Source organism: Tiliqua scincoides, chromosome 5, assembly GCF_035046505.1.
Source record: "Tiliqua scincoides isolate rTilSci1 chromosome 5, rTilSci1.hap2, whole genome shotgun sequence".
Classification (NCBI taxonomy): domain Eukaryota; kingdom Metazoa; phylum Chordata; class Lepidosauria; order Squamata; family Scincidae; genus Tiliqua; species Tiliqua scincoides.
In genome coordinates this window covers 102,688,835-102,713,670 of record NC_089825.1, presented here as the reverse complement: position 1 = coordinate 102,713,670, position 24,836 = coordinate 102,688,835, and the positions used below count along the sequence as shown (strand labels likewise).

The 24,836-nt window shown below is 43.0% G+C and overlaps 2 protein-coding genes across 2 annotated transcripts; both read left to right on the top strand.

Moving 5' to 3' along the window:
• The first annotated feature begins 2,155 nt into the window (after positions 1 to 2,155).
• Positions 2,156 to 3,073, top strand: LOC136652724 (olfactory receptor 2A12-like). Its single transcript, XM_066629645.1, has one exon. The coding sequence runs from the start codon at positions 2,156 to 2,158 to the stop codon at positions 3,071 to 3,073; it is 918 nt and encodes a 305-aa protein (XP_066485742.1).
• An 11,368-nt stretch (positions 3,074 to 14,441) lies between these two features.
• On the top strand, positions 14,442 to 15,296 carry LOC136652723 (olfactory receptor 13H1-like). Its single transcript, XM_066629644.1, has one exon. It carries the CDS (start codon positions 14,442 to 14,444, stop codon positions 15,294 to 15,296), a length of 855 nt encoding a protein of 284 aa, XP_066485741.1.
• Positions 15,297 to 24,836: the final 9,540 nt, after the last annotated feature.

Below are 24,836 nucleotides of genomic sequence, written 5' to 3'. Positions count from 1 at the left end.
TAATTATTGTATTTTCTCTTTCCATTTTTTCTTCTGGAAGGGAAGAAATAAACCTCATGTTAAACTTGTTTACTATCATCCTGCAAAAAAATAAAATAAAATAAAAGCAAGCAAACAAAAAACCTTGAATCATCATCACTTTTAAAACCAAGCTCAGCACCGGTTACTGGCATATATTGGAAGGAGACCATCTCCTTCCACTTTTTCTTCAGACAGAAATTAGGTATGATTCTTTTGTTATTTGCAAGGGGGCTTTCCTGGTTTTCTGGAATTTGAGATTTCTGGCAATCATCAAAGGTTTCCATGAAAACACTGGAGCTCTGATGAACTCAGTTGCTCCACGGATGATAGTGCCCCTACAGACCTTCAGCCCAATCTTATTTATGGGATTTGGGAACAGTTGCTTATATGCAAATATCTGTGCATGTGGACTTCATTGGTGTGAATGCTCCATATGCAAGATTCTGTGTATTGAGCCAAATGCTGAAATTTCTGCCACATGGGATAATATGCTTGACTTTTTCAAATTATATTATATAGATCATATAGATATATAGATATATATTATTTGTGTGGGTTCTGTTCCCAGAACTCAAGTGGATGGCAAAAATTGCACTATAGCAAATCAGTTTAAAAAACAAAGTCCTTTTGCTCAGGTGATTTAAAAAAAGATAATTTGTGATGTTAAGATAGAGTCATTTGATGACAATCCAAAAATCAGTTTCCCTGGAAGCCCTTAGAAAGGATTATCTTTCTTTCACATGTTCAGTGGAAGGAAGGGGGTTGCTTGGAGAGAGAATGATTGATGGATTGTCAGCTGGCTGCCCTCTCTCTAATTATTGTAAAGGACTGTTTTCCTTTAATTTAAAGGGCCCTTCTGATCGTGTTGAGATAGAAATCTCTGCAACAGTAAGAAAAGCATTTTAAAAGCATTTTAAAAGCATTTTGCATTTTCCCCCTTCTCCAGGGATCAGCACATTCCTTCTCATTTGAAGGGGCCATTCGTGTTGAGTCAAATCCGTGTATAAAAAAATCAGTGTATAAGAAGGTTGGATCTGTATAGGTAAGAAACAGAGATGACAATACAAGTTTGCAATCCTATAACTGTAAATCTATCAGCATAGCTTTCACAACAGGTAACTGTGCATGAGAGTCAAAAATTATACACAAAAGAACCTTAGCTATCTCCAATTTTTTTTTACATCCACGGAAAGTGAGATGAGGGTTGACAACATTGTGTGTAAGAAAAGTCATCCATTGTAATGGCAGGAGAAGAAACTGCATGCTGTGAAGAAGGTGAAGATGCAGGGACCTGAACTGGTATTCTCCTGCTTCACAAGTGCCCTTTTGCCTCCAGTTATACTCTGCTACATTTGTTGTGGGGTGGGATCTATCTGCCTGAAGTAGTCTTGGGAAAAGGTAAACACGCACTTGAGTTAAAAGTTAAATGCAAAAGAACCTTGGCAATCTTCAATATTCATGAATATTTCCTGAACAGGCAATGTTATTTGCACAGGTGAAATGTGAAGAAAGGGTTTGGGAGATTGTGTATGGTGGTGGGAGGGGAATGCTGGAATGTATGGAGCTGGAATGATTGGAATAAATCAAAAGTGAGAAAAGCAATGTCAACCTGTATTCTCTCTTAGACAAAGAAAACTAAACGGAAGTCCTGCTCCTGGAACATGTTCCCACCTGTGAAAACAGGAGAGTGTAGTATTGGCAGCATAAAATTACCATGGAAATAGAAAGAATTTTGCCAACTGCAGATCCTCCATCTGTACTCAGAAGCAATACCAATATCAGCAGACCATAATTTGTACAAACAAAAGGAAGGCATGTTGTGTCATTGATTTGGGTCACACTTCAGTCATCAGTGTTTGTGAAAATGCATGCATCTGAGATACAAGCATAGCTTTCTTTCTCATGCACATGGGTGGGGGAGGAAAGGATGTGGCTGCATACAGCATCCTCCACTCTAGTTGTATTACTGAAAGAAGTCCATTTGCAAGGGTTTTACTCTTATATATATATAATATGTTCACTCTATTGATTATTTCACTTATAGTTAATTCTTCCTCTTTCATAAATATTAAGGACAAATTTTTTCTTTTTTTTAATTTGCTCCTTGAAAAGAAAACTGCACCCGTGAGAAGAGATGAACAACACCGAAATAACTGAATTTGTCCTCATTGGATTTTCTGGCCGACCAAAAACAAGGATGGGGTTAGCAGCTTTCATGACCATCATGTATTTGGTGACAATGATTGGCAATGGACTAATAGTCTTGGTGGTCATTGCTGAGCCCCGACTCCACAATCCCATGTACTTCTTCCTTTGCAATCTATCCATTGTTGATATCTGTCTCTGTTCATCTTCTGCTCCTCAATCCATTGCCAACTGTTTTGTTGACAGGCCTGTCATGTCTTTTGCTATGTGTTATACTCAAATGTTCACTGGAATATACTTTGGATCCACTGAATGTTTCCTCCTGGCAGTCATGGCTTATGACCGGTACGTTGCCATCTCCAATCCACTACATTATACCATTGTCATGAACTGGAGAGTTTGCATCCTCTTGGCTTTGGGGACATGGCTTTTGGCCTTTTTACTTGCTATAGTTCCCTGGACTGCAAGCCCAGCCCAGGTCTGTGAACATAATGAGATAGATCATATCTCTTGTGAGTTCACTGCTTTCATGAAGCTGATCTGCTCAAACATGGCTAGAAGTCAGCTGATGTTGAATCTCAAAGGTACTGCCATAGTCCTCTTTCCCTTCTGCTTCATTCTCTTTTCCTATTTACGCATCATTGTGGCCATTCTGAGAATCCACTCAGCTGGTGGCAGATGGAAAGCTTTTTCTACCTGTGGATCTCACCTGGCTGTGGTAGCTGTGTTCTTTGGAAACTGTATATTCACCTACATCAAACCTCAATCAAAAGATAGCCAGGATAGAGATAAACTTCTTTCTATATTTAATGGAGTAGTAATACCCACATTAAATCCTTTAATCTATACATTGAGAAACCAGGAAGTGAAATCTGCACTTAAACGACTGACAAGGAAGAAATTGTGAAGCTTACACATCCTGTGTTTCAACCAATGATCAATGAATGTAACAGCTTGAGGGCGCAATCCTAACTAGACGTTAGGCCAGCCCAAGTCCCTTGGATTGGCCTGGGAGGGTTGCAAACGTGCCGTAAAGCATGTTTGCGCCTCCTCGAGGGGAAGCCAGGCTGGCGCTCCAAGAAGCACCAGCCTGCAAAGGCAGACTTAAGCCTCTGCACTGGCTTCCCCTCAGGTGCTTGTGTCAGGCCCAGAGGTGGGAGGCAGAGGAGTTCCTGGGCGGAGGGAGTGTGGGCAGTGGGCAGGCCTGGGGGCAGGCAGGCAGGGAGAATGAGGTGGGGCTGGGATCCAGCAGTTATGCTGGATCTCAACCCGCGTTCTCAGGGAGAATGGAGCAGCTTCAAGTTGCTCTACTCTCCTCAGACTTGTGCCACTTCAAGAGGTGGCGCATGTCCAAGGAGACCCATAGGTAAGGGGAACCCATAGGTAAGGTAAGGAAATGTTTCCCTTGCCTCTGGCTGAGCTGCCTCTGGTCACCATCTTGCGCTGGCTACAGTGCAAACCTCCTGGCTTGCCTGTTCCACCACAGGATAGGATTGCACCCTCAATGTCTTCTTTTTCCCTCTTCCAATAGTCTTCTTGTTGTTTAATTAGCTTGCACTTCATCATTCCTGGTAGTCTAAAATGGTAAAAACAAAATAACAGTGCTATAATAAGAAAAAAAAGTGTTTAAAACAATAAAATGATAAAATGCTTTATGCTGCTCAATTAAAAAATAACACTGACATATACCCATTAAAGTGGCTGCAGAGCATCTGCGTATCGTCCCAAGTGCTTCTGACTGTGTTACTAAGTCCCTAACTCCCTCAGAGCTCTGCTGCTTTAACTGGATGTAGAGTCTACTGAGCATGCTCAGAAGCTGCCAAATAAAATGTATGGAGCCCTCTGGAAAGTGAAACTGAGCCACAGTGTGCATTTACTCATGAGTTATTTACTCATGTATAAGTTACAAATAATTATAATTTAAATATAATGTATAATGAGTAATTTGCTCATGTATGTTTACTCATGTATGATTGCTATACTTTTTTATACCTTTACCTCTTCCTTCCCATTCTTGCAGGAAGTTATTAGCTGTTGTTTGCTGGTAGCTGCAAACAGCACTGACCCTTTGATGATGGTTTTGTTTTGCTGAAATGTACCCAGAATTGTCAGTGGTACCCCTAAACTGAAACATGAATTCCATAGCAATACCACTAATTCCGGTTAGATGATAATGACGATAAACATTTTACAAACTGGTTCTAGATCATGGAGTTGTGTCCTAAGAAACTGGGACATGACTAAGGGCGCAATCCGGAGCTGGTGATAGACCAGTGCAAGTTCCTTGCATCGCTCAGGGAGTGCACCTTCTCTAGTGTCAGCTGGACCAGTGCAAGGATATGCACTGGCCTACAGAGGCCAAATTCAGCCCTGGGAAAGTTCAGCTTTAAAGCAGTGCGGGGTTGGATGGAAAAGAGACACAGAACAACCAGTGAGGACTTTTAAGAGCTAAGGCCTTTACTCATACATGCAGGTATCGGCTACCCCTGACCCAACATGTCAGAATGTAGGATCAGACAACAAAAGGTTCAGATTTTTATAACAGTGTCTTGTGGTTTGCACAGCTTTTCACTCATTGGTTAACTTTTCATCTCAGCAAGTACTTCCTTATTTTTAGCATAAGCAGACAGCCAGCACTCAGCTAAGGCAGTTCCTTGGTGTTGAGAAAGACCCACTAACTTCCTGTTTTTATTAGTCTTGCTCAGCCATAACTAACTCTCTGACCCTGTGGGTCCGATTTTGGGGTCAGGCAGAATTTGTTTCTGGCAACACAAGTGGCCTCATTGGGGCTGCTCCATGTTACCTGGGGTAAGGGAAATTAATTCCCCTTGCCCCGGACTGAGCTGCAGCCAACCCCAACCCTGTGTGCAATTCCTTTCTATATACCCCATAAATATATCCACAAATTATATATATTATTTAGGAAATTTATTTTTGGCTTCTCTCAACCGTGGATTTCATTAAAGAGGATGCAGCTTTCCTATACTGATGGTGGATTTGGATTTTCAGACCTTGGCTTATACCATCAGGCATATCTTCTTTCCTCTACTACCGTAGATACTTTCCTATAGTACCTGAAATTTTTGCCAAGTAATCAAGCTCAAATTATCACTTCATCTTATCTCCGGGTTAATCAGAGGGCAAAGGCTTTCCACTCTGAAAAGTTTCCTTTCTCAAGCAGCAGACAGGCGCCAAGTTTCTCAAGGGGCAGGCAGCTCCTTAGAAGCAATTTGTGAACCTTTTATTCTCCTTCCTTCTGCTGCAGCCTGGTTCTGCTTGGCAAATGCTTGCAAAGCAGGTCTGTTTTTTGAAACACCAGGATGGAAATCCTCCTTTCCATCTGAAGCAGGCTACAGTTCAATGCACCCTTACTTAAGAATAACACCCATGGAAAGCAGTGGGTCTACTTCTGAGTAAAAAGGGCTGCAAATATATGCAGCTGCATCTCTCTGCTGTGAATTGAATTGCACACTCCCAGTTACGTGTTATGGGTTGTATGTTGTACGTAGAGCTTCTGGCTTAACACACCAGACACCTTAAAGGTGGATTTGATTCCTGGTTCTCCTGCAGTGGTTCCCAACCTTTTTCACTTGTATACCCCTTGGCAGCCCATTTCCATAAACTGTACCCTTCATATTAGCAAAATGTTTGTAATTAATGATACAAGCCCTCATCTCCTCTCTATGAAAGCCCAGACTTCATGTATTTATCACAGTGCTTTCTCTTTATCTGTTTGAAGAACAGAAGACTCTGCCTTTGCACTGTTTTGCACCAGAAGTGTGCTGAGAAATTCTGGGTGATTGATCACTTTCCATATTATGTTTCAGCTTTTTTACTGTGCTGGTTTTCAATCACTGGTTCATAGATGAACTGATGACCAAAAACTAGCTACTGGTGGGGCTTTCACAGCCAACTAGCTACCTCCCTTTCTGCCTTGCTGGTCCTTGCAAGGCATTCCTGTCTTGCAAGGCATTCCGGAGCATGACCTGCCTTTTTCTACCATTATTCCATTCTTTTTCAAGTATCCCTAAAGTTCCTGTTGAGTGTCCCTGGGAGTACATGAATACCAGGTTGGGAACCACTGTTTTACTGGTATGTTGTTTACAGTGCACTTACTCTGATAGTGCTTACAAAAAAGTGACGAAGACCAGAATTTAAAAAGAATAAAAATGTATCTTATGATCTTTTACTATTTTTTTTAATAAATTAGAGACTACAGTTCTTAGGTAACAATTAGTGGTGGGTTAATTTTCAGGATCTGGCCTCAAGTAAAATCAGACAAAACTATAGTCAGACACCCCCCTAAGTTTAACCCCTGACTTATCCGAGGGCCATAGAAAATTCAATGATCTGTGGGATTGACTTATAGGCAAGTATCTGCGGTGATTGTTGGCTCTATGCCCATCAAGGTTAAATAAATAAATACTCATTATTGGGACCATTGTATACATTGTGACAAGCCAGCACGGACATAAGAGCAATGCAGCTCAGAGAAAGGGGAACAAACATTCCCTTACTTTGAGTAGGCCACCCAACTCCATGAGCGCCACCAAACTACAGGCTGCAGCACAAGTCCCATTGGCACAGCTAAGCCAGTGTTGGAAAGTTGGATTTGGGTCTAAGGTTGCAATGCTAACCACACTTTCCTGAGAGTAAGCCCCATTCAACAAAATAGGACTTACTTCTGAGTAGACCTGGTTAGGATTGTGTCATACTTAAAACTTGGAAGGATAAATGCCCATCCACTATCACCCAAAGAGCTCCTAGCACTATCTATATTTGAAGTTTTTGCATATAGAAGACATTTATCAACATTTATATACAATGTGGATGTTGTCTTCAGGCAAATGGAGGCTCTACCCTCTAGGCCAGACCTCCTGCCCATTTAATCATTTATCTTTTAATAAAAATGATATTCATATGTATTGGCAATACCATGGAACTGCATTTTAAAAATCCAATCGAACAGTGATTTTCAATCTTTTTAATCTCATGGCACACTGACAAGGCACTAAAATGTTCAAGGCACACTACCAGGTTTTTGACAATTGACAAGACACACCATGGTGCCAGTGGGGGCTCACATCTCCTATTAATAAATGACCTTACCCTAAATTTCTGTGGCACACCTGTGGACCACTCATGGCACACCAGTGTGCCATGGCACAGTGGTTGAAAATGGCTGGAATAGAATTTCAATACAATTTATTCCAAAAAATGCCAATGTAGTATTTCATTTTTAGAATACCCAAATGTTCAGACCTCTGCAAAAACACTCCAAGTTATCTCAGTGGGAAATATTTTAAGAATGTGTATAATATTTTATTGTAATCAGTTTAGCTTCTAAAATGCAAAGAGCCTTCTGATGCAGCATGAAAGAACAAAAAGTACTTGTAGAAGGAGTCCTATACCCAAAAGAGACATAAGAAGCTTACTATGGTCTGCTCAGGGAACTGGACATAAACATTGAAATGTGCATGACAATATATTGACGAAATCCCAAACAATATGGCTTACCTGTTCATTTTTGTTTCTTTTTAACTAATAGAATAACAAAAAAAATCTTTGAATGTTTACAGCACAGCAGTGGTTCCCTTTAGCATAATTTTTGGATGGTGAACAAAGAATGTTTAGTAGAGTTTAGGAGGAAGATAGCACTTGGAGCAATGGTGAAGTTCTTCACAGGTTAACAGCCGAAGCCTAACTACCTGCTGTGCTGAGGGCAAATCAGAGGCAGGGAGGGGGTGTTTTGGGTTACGGAGGGTGGAATGGAGAGGATTGGGCCCAGTAGCAGGGCAGGATCTGCACACTGTATTGTAACCCCTGGAATACAATGGGTGTCTCAGATTTGCACCAGCCTGCTCCTAACTTGTTTTGGATACAGCACAGGCCATTGCAGCCTGGCTATATCAGGATGGGTTAGGATCACTCTCTCTCTTTCTCTCCCTCTCTCTCTCTCTCTCTCAAATCTGAGCCATTGCCACACATATAACTCAATTCTTCTGTACCAATAATGTTTGAAAATCATTCATAGATACTCCTTTTATACTGATACCTGCTGCAACTTCAGAAAATAACTGGAGTGTCAGGAACTAAGCAAAGAGAGAACAGCTTCCTGATATTCTTTCCTTAGTCTTTGGCCTCCTGGGTCTTCATTGGCAGTTATTTCATACACAGAACACAAAGGGTTTGCTTTTAAAAGGGTTTACTAATGAGTCTACAAAGGCCATTGAATCATTGTCATATTTAACCAAAGTGCAGAAAATCATATTGGTTCTTTGTTCTCATTTCTTGTGCAATCCCAATTGTTACAATCCCCAGTGACTAATTTGTTGAAACAACTATAGGCATTCTAATGTAGACTTCCTCAGGATATCCTCTGTACCACTTCTGGTTTTCACACAAAAAACATTGTCAATCCCACTCCCTTACTCTAAAGTAATCTCACTGACAACCTATCCTAACTGACCTTTTTCCCACCAATGCTGCCATGTGACTAGAGTGCATGCTGTGTCCTGTGGAGGGGGCTGTCCTGGAGTCGTCCTTGAGGTCAAGGAACTTTTGTTCCTTTATTCTGGAGCAGCCTCCAATGTCTCCATGGATCTGCACCAGACATCAGCCCATGCATAATGTCTGCTGACACAATGCTGTGTGAACCATTGGTGGCCATTTTTCCATAGTGGATGTCACTACTGCTGTTGTTATTATCCCTGCCCAGCAAAGTGTAACCTGAACCAGCCCTTCTTTTGCAAGATTCACCTGTATGCAACCTGTTCAGATGTGTGACACATACACATCCATTCAAAAATGTTACAAGCTCTTCTAGAACTGTTTTGGTTTCTCTCAATATTCTCTCAATGTTATCCTATACAGCTGGTATCTGACTTATGGCTCAATCCTATGGGCCAGCTACATTGCTGGAACTCTTGTTCTGGTTGCACAGCATCCTTTGAGGCAGTTGCAAATCACAATACACCATAAAGTGCTGCTGAACCCATGCTGCAAACAGAGAAGGGAGGCAGCTAGGCAACACCTGCCTCACAAGAGCCCTGACACTAATAAGTTACGTACTGGCATGGGGGTGGGGGGGGTGGAACAGCAGTGGCATACCTGACAGGGGCAAGGGGGACAAATGCCCTGGGCTCCAGGCTGGGGGGACAGTGCCATGCTGCCATCCACCCCTTGCAGAGCCCCCTCTTATGCCACTCAGGCATTCAGGACCTTTTGCCTAGAGAATTTCTGAGAGGCGGGAAAGCAGTGCGCTGCCTCCCCCACACTCCAAAGGCCTTGTAAATGCCTCAGAGGGCCAAAGAACGACACTTCCGGTTTCACAGAGGAAACCAGAAGTTACTTTTTTAAGCCCTTAGAAGGCCTTCTGAGGACTGGGGAGGCTTCTCGGGCCCTCAGCATGTCTTCTAAGGGTATAAAAAGTCACTTCTGGTTTCCTCCATGAAAGCAGAAGTGTTGTTTTTGGCCCTTTGAGGCCTTTACAAGGCTTTTGGAGAGTGTATGTGTGGCTGCCCTGGGCTGCGAAAAGGGGGGCAGGAAGTGTTGGCACAATGGTGAGGGGGTGGCAGCTTGGTCAGTGGGGAGGGGCAGCAGTCTGCTGTCGTGGCTCTGGGCAGTATCTGGGCCAGAATTGCCACTGCGGAACTGGTTGGAGACTGGGGTTGGTACCTGGGTGAGTCACGGGTGGGATGTTGGCAGTGTCAGCTCCACTGATATCCTAACCCCCTTTCCAGCTTTGATCCATGTACCTTGCAATCATGTAGCTCCAATAGACCTTACCCCTGGGCAAAGGAACAAATGGCCAAGATGTAAATAAAATACTAAAATACTTCCTACTTATCCCCCATTTATGTTCAGGTTGCCGCCCCACCCCCCACATTTGGATGCTGCACACTCCTTTTTGGCATGGCCATATCCATGTTGCTATTGGGCTATTAGTGGCTGGATGTCAATCTTTAATGAGGACGTGGATGCCATTTCCAAAACATTCCAACTCTTTTCTCCAGGACTGTAGTTCTCAAACTTTTAAACATCGGGGCCCACCTAAAAAACAGTTTCACTTCACCAGCCACTTAAGCCTCTGTGATAAAAATGGTGATTGGTCAGCAGAGCTCCCCCCAGGTAGCAAGTTAACACTTGATGCACATAACTTAATCTGCCTTTTCAGTTTTGTGAACCACCAAGGATTAGGTTGTGACCTTCTGGTGGGCCACGGACTCAAATTTTGAGAACCACTGCTCTAATAGAACAAACTTTCACAGTTTCTGAGAGATGTTGGTCTCTGTAGAGTTTTACTTAATTGTCCCCAATCTAACCAAAACTTATCACTATTCAGTTCCAATGGAAACAAAGTCCCACTGACAACAAGTTCATTAGAAATAATTTGTCCCCTTGCTTTCAGTAAGATTTCATCATTACTCATTTCCACAGCATTGGGTCCTTAAAGACATTTTGTTTATAATGTTGCTATGTTAACATTTCACATTCTCAGATGGGAGAAAAAAGGTCATTAACAGTTGTCTTCATCAATAAACAAAAGTTTCTGTTTATTAATTATGGTGTCCCTTTAAGTTATCATACTTCAAGTCATCAACACAAAAAAATAACCTATTCACAATAATGGAAAAGGCAGATATTTGCAATATCTAAGATGATTACATTTAAACAATTAACAACTTGCTTGAAAAATTAGCAAGAGTGGAGTACCCACTATTGTAGTCAATAGGCCATCAGTGAGAGGAAACTGTGATTGTAAACAGTTATAACTTGCAGGCATTTCATGCTTGCATGTTTATTCAGGACAAAAGTAGTATTGAGATCAACAGAGCGTACTCCCAAGTACGAGCGACTTTGACAAAGGTTGTATCCCACTTTTCTTCCATTCTGACTCAGCCAACGTCAATTTTGTCATTTCAAATGGACATTGGCATCCACTCCTCAACATGGCCATTTCAGAGCTGCCTCATGACTGCAGTGGCTCTGTTTCTTTATTTCCACTGCATACTCTACCCCCTTCCACCAGCCTGGGAGATCTGCACCTTAAACTCTCAGTCTTGGGGAACCATCTCTGTGAAGCTTTCCAGATATTATCACAGTGTTTCCCATCCCAGCCAGCAATGAAATACACTGAATTCCTCTCCAAGAGGAGTGGAAACCAGCGTTGACAGCAGGATGGCAGCGATGGCACTTTCAGGTTCACGACACCCCCACCAAATAAGTTTATAAGGGTATGTTTTTTTTTAGACCTACCAGGTGGTGGCAGTGGCTGCAGACGATGCAGAACCCAGTTCTCTCTGCCGCCACCACTGGGTAAGTCCAAAAACCCCTTTTTTTAACTTAGTCAGGGGTGGTGCAAACTTAGAAGTGCCATCACCACTGAGACACCATTACCATAATGGCCCCATAAGTGCTGAATGGTTCTCTTACCTTTGTGTAAAAGTTAGGAACCACTGTCTTAGCCAAATCACAGAGCTCATCCTTCCTTAGATTCTATTCCAAGCCAAATGAACAATGTCTCATTTTCCCATAAACCGTTCCACCCTCCCTCACAGGGCTGAGGAGAGGGGGGTAAAGGGGCTAATTTGTACCCGGGGTCCAGGGTCAAAAAGGGGGCCCAGGAGCCAAAGGAGGGAGCCCAGAAATTTCCTGGGATCATGCATTTTCCTATCTACTCAGACTTGTTGCCTGCATGGGATGCTGGGGACACTACCACAAGCATGCAGCTGCAGCTACTGGCAAGCCATATATACATAGGAGTGTGTTTGGTTTTCCATATTACTGTATCTGCCAATGCCACATGGGTGGGTAGACCCACCCATGAAGCTCAGAGCTCAGAAGACTTTTCCAGCTGTCTCCACCCTCCCCCTTCCTGTTTTGCCCCTCCCTGCCCGCATTCTGCTTGCCCATCACCACCCTCTCCCACTCTTTCCCCCTCCCCCTTTGCAAAGGGGCCCAAAAGAAACTTCGTACCCCCTGATAAAATTCCTCTCAGAGGACCTGCTCCCCCACCCCTCTGCCACAACGGTGCATCCAGCAGGTTGGATTCAGCACCAGCAGGATGGCAGAGGCCTTCTCATTGGTGCTGCCTACTCACAAGTTGTCACAAACATGCTTTACAGCACCTTTGCAATGGCTAGTGCTGGTGCAGCAACTGCTACCAAAATTAGGATTGGGTTATTAATCACTGACCATTATCACCAACCATTTTGAAAGTATTTTTTAAAATGATTTTCAAATGAATAATGAGAATAAAAATGGGCACATGGATTCATACATACAGTATATCAGTGAGAACGATGGAGCTGCTGGACAGCCCATTTGGGTGTCCTTTGGGGTTTACCCCTCAGTTCAGAATGCCTGGGACTGTAGCCTTCCAAGAAAACTGTCTCTATATGCACCTGAATGACAGGAATAGAGGGGAAAAAAGTGTTTTTACCAAATTTCACAATATTCTTCTTCTGCTGATCAATAAAACATCAATTCCCTGGAATAGGGAAGACAGGATAGAATGTCGCAGATGAGAAGGGAGCAGATTGGACTGGAGCGGGGAGCATATGGAATCATTGTCTGCGTTTTAATATTAGAGTGGTCAACACTTATGACCTCACAGTATCCCACAATCAAAATGTAGCTTCTTAATGAGCAGCACCAGAGCCAGTTTGGGGCGAAATGTGGTGGAAAACAGGTATCTTCTTTTGTAAGACAATATGGATAGTATTGTTGTGGATTGTTGCTGCTGAGACATTGTGGCTCTGCTCTGTGAGAAATATTCCACTGGGCATGACTTCATGGGACAGTACTAACTCATATCCTCCTTCTACTCACTGCTCTTTGGATACAAGCCATTTTCAGTAGGTATGGAATTGTTTCATATAATGAACTAATTATCTGTAGCAACTTAACCTCTAAGGATGATGTCCTTAAACACTCCTCTGACTCTTGGTGAGAACATGTGTTTCACAAATGCCATTGTGCTTCCAGTTATACTCTGCTACATTTGTTGTGGGTTGGGAGGTCTATCAGCCTGCAGTAGACTTGGGGGAAAAAAGGTAATGAGCAATCGAGTCAAAAATTACAAGGAAAAGAACCTTAGCAATCTTCCGTATTTGGGAATATTTCCTAAACATACAATTTATTTTTAAATTTTTACATTTTTTTTTATTTTTTCTGCACAGTGTCAAGTGAAGGTTTGAAAGATTACGTGTAAGGGGGAACTACTGGAATGCATACAGTTGGAATGGCAGGAATGAAAACCGAGTTGGCTGAAGGTGAAACACTTTGAGGTTCAGGGTCTTGATTTGGGGTTCACCCGCTTCACCGTTACCTTTAAGCCTCCCATAATATTCTGTTATAGTTGACAATAAAGCAAAAGTGAGAAAGGCAATTCTCTCTGCATTCTCTCTTATTCAAAGAGAACTAAACCAGAAGTTCTGTTCCTGGAATACCTTACCACTGGTGAAAATGGGAGAGCACAGTATTGGCAATGTAAAATTGCAATGGAAATAGAAAGAAATTTGCCAGCTACGGATCCGCCATCTACACATGGAAGCAGTAACAAGATTGGCATACATAATTTGTACAAACAAGAGGAAGTAATGTTGGATATTAACTTCGGCCAAAAATCGATCTGACCAGTGTTTGCGGAAAGGCATGCATTTGAGCATAGCTTTCTGTCTCATGTGCATGGGTGGGGAAGAAAAGGATTTCTTTACTCAGCATGTGGTTGTTCTGTGGAACTCCTTGCCACAGGATGTGGTGACGCCATCTGGCCTGGATGCCTTTAAAAGGGGATTGGACAAGTTTCTGGAGGAAAAATCCATTACGGGTTACAAGCCATGATGTGTATGTGCAACCTCCTGATTTTAGAAATGGGCTATGTCAGAAGGCCAGATGCAAGGGAGGGCACCAGGATGAGGTCTTTTGTTATCTGGTGTGCTCCCTGGGCATTTGGTGGGGCCGCTGTGAGATACAGGAAGCTGGACTAGATGGGCCTATGGCCTGATCCAGCGGGGCTGTTGTTATGTTCTTATGATGTGGTTGCATACTGCATCCTTTTCTCCAATTCTATTACTGAAAGAAGTCCATTTTTAACTGTTTTCTACTCTGTTGAGATCACTGCATTATCCCTAACTATTTTTTCTACTTCTTTTTGGTCTCCCTGGAAAGGAAACCCAGAGATCAACCGACTGCAGTTCTCAGAAGAGATGAATGAGACAGAAATAACTAAATTTATCCTCATTGGATTTTCTGGCCGACCAAAAACAAGGATGGCGCTAGCGGTTTTCATAACCATCATGTATTTGGTGACTATGGTTGCAAATGGACTAATTACTTTGGTGGTCATATCTGAGCCCCGGCTCCACAATCCCATGTACTTTTTCCTTTGCAACCTATCCATCATTGATATCTGTCTCTGTACAACTTCTGTTCCACAAGCCATTGCCAACTGTTTGGTGGACAGGCCTGTCATGTCTTTTGCTAGGTGTTACACTCAAATGTATGCCGGTATATACTTTGGATCCACTGAATGTTTCCTCCTGGCAGTCATGGCTTATGACCGGTATGTTGCCATCTCCAATCCACTACATTATACCATTGTCATGAACTGGAGAGTTTGCATCCTCTTGGCTTTGGGGACATGGCTTTTGGCCTTCTTACTTGCTATAGTTCCCTGGCTTGCAAACCAATTCCACATCTGTGGACATAATGAGATAAATCAGATCTCTTGTGAGCTCACGGCCTTCATGAAGTTGATCTGTTCAAACATGGCTAGGAGTCAGCTGACCATGTTTCTTAACAGTACTGCCATAGTCCTCTTTCCCTTCTGCTTCATTCTCTTTTCCTATTTACGCATCATTGTGGCCATTCTGAGAATCCACTCAGCTGGTGGCAGATGGAAAGCCTTTTCTACCGGTGGATCTCACCTGGCTGTGGTAGCCGTGTTCTTCGGAAACTGTATAGTCACCTACATCAAACCTCAATCAAAAGTCAGCCAGGATAGTGACAAAATTCTTTCAGTCGTTAATGGCGTAGTAATACCCACGGTAAATCCTTTAATCTATACATTGAGAAACCAAGATGTGAAATCTGGACTGAAACGTCTGATAATGAAGAAATTGTGATGCATAAATATTGTGATGCATAAGAATATATCACCCTTAGTCAGTAGCGTAACTGGGGGGGCAAAACTGTAAGTACTGCAGGTGTGTTGCCATCGCTGTCCGGAATGTCTCTGCTGGTGAGTGGAATGGGGCGCTTACATAGTGGTTTGTGTTGCTTATAGAACTTACTGTCTCCCCCCAGCTACACTACTGCCCTCAGTGTCTTTTTTCTAGTCAGTATTCTTGTTGTTCAATTAGTTGATGCTCGACAATCAATACAAAACTCAGATTTTGAGCAAGCCCAGTGCTGATAGTCATCTTTTAAAAAAATTCTTCTTAGATTCATTGTACTGGACAGTAGTCACAATGTGACTGCGGGAGAAAAATGAAAATCGGAAGACCTCATCTAAGTACTGTAGTATAAAAAATATTTTCAGAATAATGTATATACATTTATGCTATTATTATAAATGGAAGGTGTTGTTGTGCGGGCATATCCAATCTTTTACAAAACAATTTATGACATAACATTTTTTGTTTTTTAGAATCAGCTGTATTATTTTGGGGTACCTTCACCTCTTCCTTCCCATCATGTTGTTAGTAATCATAAGATGTTAGCTCCAAACAACACTGGCACCTTGATAATGGTTTTGTGTTGCAGAAATTCACTGGCAATGTAACCATGGTTTTGTTTTGGAGAAACACATGCAGATCTGTCTGATGTAATTCCAGTTAGATCAGGGGTCTTCACCCTTGATTCTAAGTTTGTTTCCCAAACTGTGGGTCAAGACCCATCATTGGGTCATAAAAATATAAGAAGAGCCATGCTGGATCAGGCCAAAGGCCCATCTAGTCCTGCTGCCTGTATCTCACAGCAGCCCACCAAACATTGGCGACACTAGGGTTCATGTCACCTGGTGCAGGAGGCCAGCGCATCACCCCATGCAGTGCGAAAGGCAACACCCCAGGTGGTGGGCGTGGTGATGTACCATCGCCCGCACCCCCACTGGTTTTTTGACTGTTCTTTTGATAGAACAAAGATATTTCTATGTGATTTGTTTCATTGCATTCTGCATGAAATTATGCATGGATTGATATATCACATGATTTTTACAAACTGACTTGATTTTGGTCAGTAGTGGTGTCACACACACACACACACACACACACACACACACACACACACACACCCCGAATGTCAACTTACTAACACCTTATTGCGGCAGTTCTCAAACTTTTAGCACTGGGATCCACTTTGATGGGATGCCATTGTGATGGCTTCACATTCCCCTTTGCCTGGCCTGACCACAAGCCAAGGCATGTTTGCTTACTCATGAGTAAACATGACATTTGGCTTAGTTTTGCTTTCCATAGGGCTCAATACATTCGCCAGCTTGGAGGGAGGGACCTCCTTCTTTGGTGTTTTTGGGGATCTACATTATAAGAACACAAGAACAGCCCCACTGGATCAGGCCATAGGCCCATCTAGTCCAGCTTCCTGTATCTCACAGCGGCCCACCAAATGCCCCAGGGAGCACACCAGACAACAAGAGACCTGTATCCTGGTGCCCTCCCTTGCATCTGGCCTTCTGACATAGCCCATTTCTAAAATCAGGAGGTTGCACATACACATCATGGTTTGTAACCCATAATGGATTTTTCCTCCAGAAACTTGTCCAATCCCCTTTTAAAGGCATCCAGGCCAGATGCCATCACTGCATCCTGTGGCAAGGAGTTCCACAGACCACCCACAGGCTGAATAAAGAAACATTTTCTTTTGTCTGTTCTAACTCTCCCAACACTCAATTTTAGTGGATGTCCCCTGGTTCTGGTGTTATGTGAGAGTGTAAAGAGCATCTCTCTATCCACTTTATCCTTCCCATGCATAATTTTGTATGTCACAATCAAGTCCCCCCTCAGGCGTCTCTTTTCTAGGCTGAAGAGGCCCAAACACCGTAGCCGTTCCTCATAAGGAAGGTGCCCCAGCCCCGTAATCATCTTAGTCACTCTCTTTTGCACCTTTTCCATTTCCACTATGTCTTTTTTGAGATGTGGCGACCAGAACTGGACACAATACTCCAGGTGTGGCCTTACACATTAATTACACATTAATTAGATCAGGACCATTCCAGTGTCGTTGGATTCCTCTCAGCCTGTCTTTTCTGATGGACTAAGACAAGTTTGCCTACTCATGAGTAAACACATAGTATGGCTCAGTTTCACTTTCCATAGGGCTCCATGCATTTTTGTTTTTGTTTTTTTGGCCATAACATTTGATAGAAAGGAGATATTTCACTCTGCTGTTCTTCACTCCATTCTGCTGAAAATTCCACATCCAATGGTATATAACATGATGGTATTATTCCTAACCACTGTGAATTTAGTGCGTCACTCCCAGTGTGCATAACCCTCCCTTGCGCATCACCCGGTGTGGCCTGCACCACCCACACCACCTGCAACCCCCTAGTGATGCCACTGTCACCAAATGCTTCAGGGAGTACACAAGACAGCAAGACACAACCTGCCTCCTGGTGTCCTCCCCTGCGTCTGGCATTCTGAGGCAGCCTACTTCTAAAGCCTGGAGCTTGCACACACCTATCATGACTTGTAACCCATGATGGACTTTTCCCCCAGAAACTTGTCCAATCCCTTCTTAAAGGCATCTAGGTAAGATGTCATCACCACTTCATGTGGCAAGGAGTTCCATAGACTAAATACACGCTGGGTAAAGAAATATTTTCTTTTGTCTGTCCTAATTCTCCCAACACTCAATTTTAGTGGATCTCCCCTAGTTCTGGTGTTGTGTGAGAGGGAAAAGAAAGAACATCTCTCTATCCAATCCATCCTTCCCTTGCATAATTTTGTATGTTTCAGTCACGACACCCTCTCAGGTGCCTTCTTTCTGGACTAAAGAGTCCCAGACACTGTAGCCTTTCTCTTTAAGGGAGGTGTCCCAGCCCAGTAATCATTTTGGTTGCTCTCTTCTGCACCTTTTCCATTTCCACGATACCATTTTTGAGATGTGGTGACCAGAATTGGACACAATACTCCAGGTGTGGCCTTACCGTTGATTTGTAAAACAGTATTATATTAGCTGTTTTATTCTCTGTTTCTGAAAGAAGTCCATTTTTAAGAGTTTTCTTCTCCGTTGAGATCATTGAATTATATATAACTATTATTTTTTTTCGTCTTCTTTGTGGTCCCCAGGAAAAGTAAACCCAGAAATAAACCGACTGCAGCTCTGAGAAGAAGGAGGTGGAATCCAATTGGTCCAATGGAAATGGAAACTGAGCTGCAATGTGTGTTTACTCAGGAGTAGGCAAACGTGCCTCAGTCCACTTCCAACGTTAGGCCAAGTGGAATGCAGTGCCACCAGATTGGCTCCAATCCAATGAACATATCCCCCAAAGAGAAACACTCCTCCCTCCCCAAGTCCCCCTCTATAAGCTAAGGAAATACTTATTAGGCCCTATAGAAAGTGAAATGGAGTCACATGTGTGTATTTACTCATGAGTAGACAAATGTACCATGGCTCTTGTCAAGGACCAGGAAAAGGGGATCACATCAGAATGGTTCTGATGAACCTCAACAAATGCTCCAGAAGTGGTTCCCCCACCATAATAAAAACAATGAAAGCAGAGACTTGAGTGGCTGGTAAAAGTGACACTTTTTTAGTCTCATAAACCAAGGTGGGTCCTGATAGCGTGTCAGTTTATAAAGTAGGTCCCCATGCTAAAACGTTTGGGAACCACTGGAGTAATTTATTATAAATGGAATATCTTGTTGTGTGGGTGTATCTGGTCTTCTACAACATATTTTACGACCAAACATTTTGTAAAAGGAGTGAGTATATAACCATTATACTTTTGAGGTACCCTAACCACTTCCATCCCATCAATGCAGGAAGTTAGCAGTAATTGAAAGCTGTTAGCTGCAAACAGCACAGACATGTTGATGATGGTTTCATTTTGCAGAAATGCACGCAGACCTGTCTGTGATGTCTCTAAACTGAATCATAAATTCCACAGCAACGCCACTGATTCCACTTAGATGAGAATGCAAGAAACGTTTTAAAACCGGTTCCAGATTATGGACTCTGTCCTAAGAAACAGAGACATTGCTAATGGCCCCATCCTAACTTGGGCCACTGCTCACATGGTGTGGACTGCTGGCTCAGCCTCCTTTGCATTCTGAATTCTGATTAGGGATCAGACTGGCGAGGAGATGTAAGGTGGGGGGAGCTTTATTTGCCTTCCCAGCGACTTAATGGTCTCTGATAGGTGTCCTCAGTTCTGTGCCAGAATGGTAAATGGTACCACTCTGAGGGGTTTTCCAGGGACATGTCTGAACTGGCTGGAGGTTGGGATATGGTAGACACTAGTCCCGCCATGATCCACTCTCATGCTGCCCAAGATTTGCCCCAATCCTCAACCCACTGCCTGCAGACACTCTCCAGTGGCCTGTCTGTGCTGTGCTGCTGAAAGTGCTAGGCAAGTGCTTTGCACCTGCACAGGCCAATGGAGGGCCTGCCATGGTGGCACACCTCATAGTACCCTGGCAGAACTCGCAGTAGGATTGGGCTGCAATTTCCAGAGAAATGGATGAAATCCCAGCTTGAAACTAACGTGGTGTAGTGTTTGGACCTGAATCTAGCAGACCTGGATTCCAATTATAATTCAGCCACAAAGGGCTCAATCCTGTCCAACCTTCCAGGGCTGATGCAGCCACGCCAGTGGATCGTGCTCTGTCTCTTGTTATCTGGTGTGCTCCCTGGGGCATTTGGTGGGCCGCTGTGAGATACAGGAAGCTGGACTAGATGGGCCTATGGCCTGATCCAGTGGGGCTGTTCTGATGTTCTTATGTCCTGCAGTCCTGGGGCAGTCACAAAGGCCTCCTCAAGGTAAGAGAACATTTGCTCCCTTACCTTGGAGCTGCACTGCGGCTGCATCAGTGCTTGAAAGTTGGATAGGATTGGGCTCTGAGTTATCCTCAGTCACTAAAACTTTCTCCTTAGTTTTACAGCAGTCAAAAAGGAAGTCAGACATAATGGTGTATGTTCTTGGAATGAGATAAGTTGCTGGAACCCAAAATAAAGAATCTGGGCTAAACATCGCTGAAATCAATGAGACCAATGACTTAAGACTAACTGAATTCTCATTCATTAAAATGGGACTTTGGCCCAAATCCTAACCAACTTTCCAACGCTGGCATAGCGGTGCCATTGGGACGTGTGCTGCATCCCACAGTTGGGTGGCACTCATGAAGGCCTCTTCAAAGTAAGGGGAGCTGCATTGCCCTTATGCCGGTGCTGAAAAGTGAGTTAGGATTGAGCCCTTTGTCGTGACCTACTCTCGTAAGATAAACTTCAATTTAGTGTCTGGATGCCAATCCTTAATGAGAATATAGATACCACTTCCAAAACATCCCAACTCTTCCACTAGCAGAGAAAACTTATGTATGCTCTGGGACATGTTTGCCTCAGTAGATTTTAACTTGATTGGCTCTGATCCAGCTTAAATGAATCATGGTGCAGTCCCAATGGAAGCATAGTCCCATTGATAGCAAGTTTGTTAAAAATAATTTGTCCCATTGCTTTGATAAGACAACTAATTTTAACTGAATTGAGCCCTTTTATCGTCTAAAGCAGTGGTTCTCATACATTTAGCACCGGGACCCACTTTTTAGAATCAAAATCTGTCAGAACCCACCAGAAGTGATGTCATGACCAGAAGTGACATGATCAAGCAGGAAAGTTTTTAACAATTCTAGGATACAATCCTACCCACACTTACCCAGGAGTAAGTCCCATTGACTATCGTTGTTAAAAGAATATACATAGTAGCTTGTTAAAAGTACAGGCCTGTAACCTATCCCCAAATGCAGTCACATCCCAGGGTAGCATCAATTCTAATATATTAAAAATAAAATATTGAAATGAATGGGGACCCACCTGAAATTGGCTCATGACCCACCTAGTGGGTCCCGACCCACAGTTTGAGAAACACTGATCTAAAGTCTTTTTGTTGAAAAGTTATTTTACAAGAGGGAGTATTTCATAGTCTCAAATGTAAGAAGAAAATTATTACTGATTGTCCTCATTAATAAATAGAAATTTCTATTTATTACAGTGTTACTTTAAGTTATCATAGAACCCAAGCAATAACCTTCAGTGGTGGGCATGGGGTGGAGGTAGGGGGGCAAAATCTCCAGGTACCACTCTTACTGTGTCCCCACTGCTGCTGCTGCTGCCCACCGTGCCACCTCCGTCTGTCCTTCCAAGCCGTTCCTCAGGCAGGTGAGGCCCCTTGTGGTGCTCCGAAGCACGTGAAAAGCATTCGGAGGTTTCTGGCATGATCTTAATCAGGACTTCCAATTTTGTCGGGAAACCGGAAGTATAGCTTAAAATCATGCCAGAAGCTTCAGAAGTCTTTTCGAGTGCTGTGGAGTATTGCTTGAGGCTCCATGAGCTTTGGTGAGTATCCGGGGGGGGGGATGCGGTGTTATGTGGGAGAGGGTGGCATGATGCAATGCTGGGGTGCACCCGCGGGTGGCATGGGGCCAGGTCCGTTACTGACAACCTTTTCCAGAATAATGGAAACAGGCAACCACACTGAAGTGTGGACATTTGTAATATGTTTGAACTTAATTAATGAACACCTTGCTTGAGATACAAGCAATAACAGATTGCACTAACAGCAATAACAAGCAATAACTACTACTGTAGTCAATATGCAATCAATGAGAGGCTACCGTTCTTGAAAACTGTTTTAATGTGCATGCATTTCAGAAAGAAAAGAAAAAAAAGAAACCAGGTGCATTTTATTTAAATATCATGTAAGAAAATATCAGGGCAGTGCTCCAAGCACTGGGCTGAGTCATGGGTCGAATCAGGAATCATAGTATGCCGTTGCAACTCAACTCATGGATAATTTTGAGTCATTTTCTGTTGAATCAAACAATGAACTAATTATCTGTAGCATCTTAACCTCTACGGATCATGCCCCAAAACACTCCCCCACCTCTTGACAAGAACATGCACTTCAGAGGATTCATTGTCAAGTTAGGTGTTTTTCCACCTCATATTTTAGGTACAAAACTTCTAAGAAGATGAAGGATTTGTTTCACCTTTCGCTTTCTTTTCTCCCATACAGTTCTCATACACAGCAGGGATGCTTCATTTGCACCAAGAAAGTCATCCTGTCATCACAGGATAATTTTTTAAGGAAAGCACATACTAATCAATTCACAGACAAAATATATGTCTTACTGGAATGCAGGGGATGTAATTTTTTTTTTTTTTTTTAAATTGTTAAAATGAATTTAGTTCTCCTCGGTTTATGAAAACGGCCAATGAAATGTTTGAATTTCATTTTTCCAAATTTCCTTGTGGAAGGGGGGAAAAACCATGCTAAAGTTGTTTTACTCTCATCTTGCTGAGAAAAATAAAATAAAATAAAGCAAATCACCATAGTTTTTTAAAACCAAGCTCTGGATCATAGTGGCATATATTGGAAGAGGATGAATTCTTTCAAATTTTGCTTCAAACAGAAATAAGGTATGATTATTTAGTTATTCACAAGGGGGCATTCCAAGAGGAAATAATGTTGCATTTTTGACTTGGGTCATGGTTCAATCAGTAGTGTTTGTGAAAAGGCATGCATTTGAGATACAAGCACATCATTCTGTCTCATGTGCATGGGTGGGAAGGAAAGGATGTGGTTGTGTACTACATCATTCAATCCAGTTCTGTTACTGAGTTCATTTGCAAGAGACTTTCTCTGTTGAGAGCAGTGGCATAGCTAAGAGGGGTGCAGGGGGAAGCAGTTGCACTGGGCAACAAGTTGAGTTTGACACTAATGGCCAAAAATTGTGAAAAAAAATTGGTATCTACGAATAATACCATCATGTTATATATCATTGGAAAAATTTAAATGTAGAATGCAATGGAACAAACCTCATTTGAATATCTGTATTCTATCAAAAGTTATGGCCAATTAACTAGAAAATGAAAATTGCTTTATGGAACAAAAAGTGGATTTTCTTAATTGAAAACTGACCTGTGAGACTGATTCCAATTCAATAACCTTTATTGGCATACATACATACATAATACATGTGGCAGCAGCCAGCTACAAGCAAAAACATAGAGGGTACACAGGGTAGGGTAAAAATAGAATTGATAAAATAAAGTACGATACGGAACATTATCTGTAGTCAGCTTACAGCCCAATCCTGAGCTGCCCGGAGCTCCGGGACCCGGCATCTCCATGGAGGGCTCCCACTGGATTCTGTGCCTCCTGCACTACCACGGGAGGCTCCTCAGGAGAAGGGATGTTTGTCCCCTTTCCCCGAGTAAGGGAAGCAGCCCCTCAATGAGGCTACTCACTTTAGTGGTGACCTTTTGGTTGCCACTAAAGTAAAGGCGCTCATGAAGGGTGAGCAGCCCTGCCCGAGCGCCTTGGATTCTGCGGAGCTCAGCTCCGTGGACCCGCCTCTCCTCCTTCCCTGACATGCCTCCCCCATGCCCCAGGCCACGCCTCCCCCTCCCCAGAATGCCTCCTCCATGCCCCCAGCCACGGCCCCATCTCCCGTTCCATAGCCCGGCAGTCAGGAAGACCGCTGAGACTTGGAACCCGGACACCCGCTGTGTGCTGGCTCAGTGCTGGCCAGAGCTGGGCTAGCTCTGGCAGGAGCCCAGCGGTAAGCCCTGCAAACATGCCTTACGGCACGATTGCAACTGTGGTCCGCCCCGCAGAGCCACAGCGCGGATCACAGGATCGGGCTTTTAGCTGATAGACTACGTATACTTGGAGGACATTAAGAATTTAGAGACCATCTCCATTATATCATTTGAACAATCTTTGAGGAAAAATTTCAAATTCTCTAAATCAGCAAACCCATCTATGTTAAGTATCAACTGTTCCAAATAGATGGAATGGGAACTAACATGACGGGGACAGTAAAACAAGATATGTTAAATGGTTTCAATTTGACCCTGATTGCAGGGGGCAGATACGTTCTGCATAGGAGATCTTGCTATACCTCCCCTCTGTGACAATAGACTGCAGCAGATTAACAGCCCAATCCTATCCATACTTTCCTGGGAGTAAGCCCCATTAACTCTAATGGGACTTACTTCTGAGTAGACATGCATAGGATTGGGCTGTAAATCTTGCTAGAGAAATAGCATGTCACTCAATTGGGTTGGTCATAAAGGAGAGATATGACGGCATGAGATTGTGGTATGATGGGGTGGAAAAGTTAAGAGGGGAACAACTTCTCAAAGCCAGTTCGTGGAGGTTTTGTAACTCAGTGTCCAGCACTTTTGTTTTATGATTTTTTAAATTGCTGCATAAGAGTACAGGCCCAGGAAATTGAGTGAAAGTCCAATTGTTTTGGCTTTTTCCCTTACCAATTTGTCCCATTTGAAAGAATCAAATTCCAAAAGCATTAAATGCAGGAGGCTACCAGGCTTCGAATTGTAGTGTATTAGTAACCATGCTCTGGCTATTAAGATGATTGCCCTGTCTCCAAACATAATGCGGCATAGGGCAGCCATTA

What these genes read in the sequence shown, in the direction of transcription:
- LOC136652723 (XM_066629644.1), top strand. Translation starts at nt 14,442, where the DNA reads ATGGCGCTAGCGGTTTTCATAACCATCATGTATTTGGTGACTATGGTT.
- LOC136652724 (XM_066629645.1), top strand. Translation starts at nt 2,156, where the DNA reads ATGAACAACACCGAAATAACTGAATTTGTCCTCATTGGATTTTCTGGC.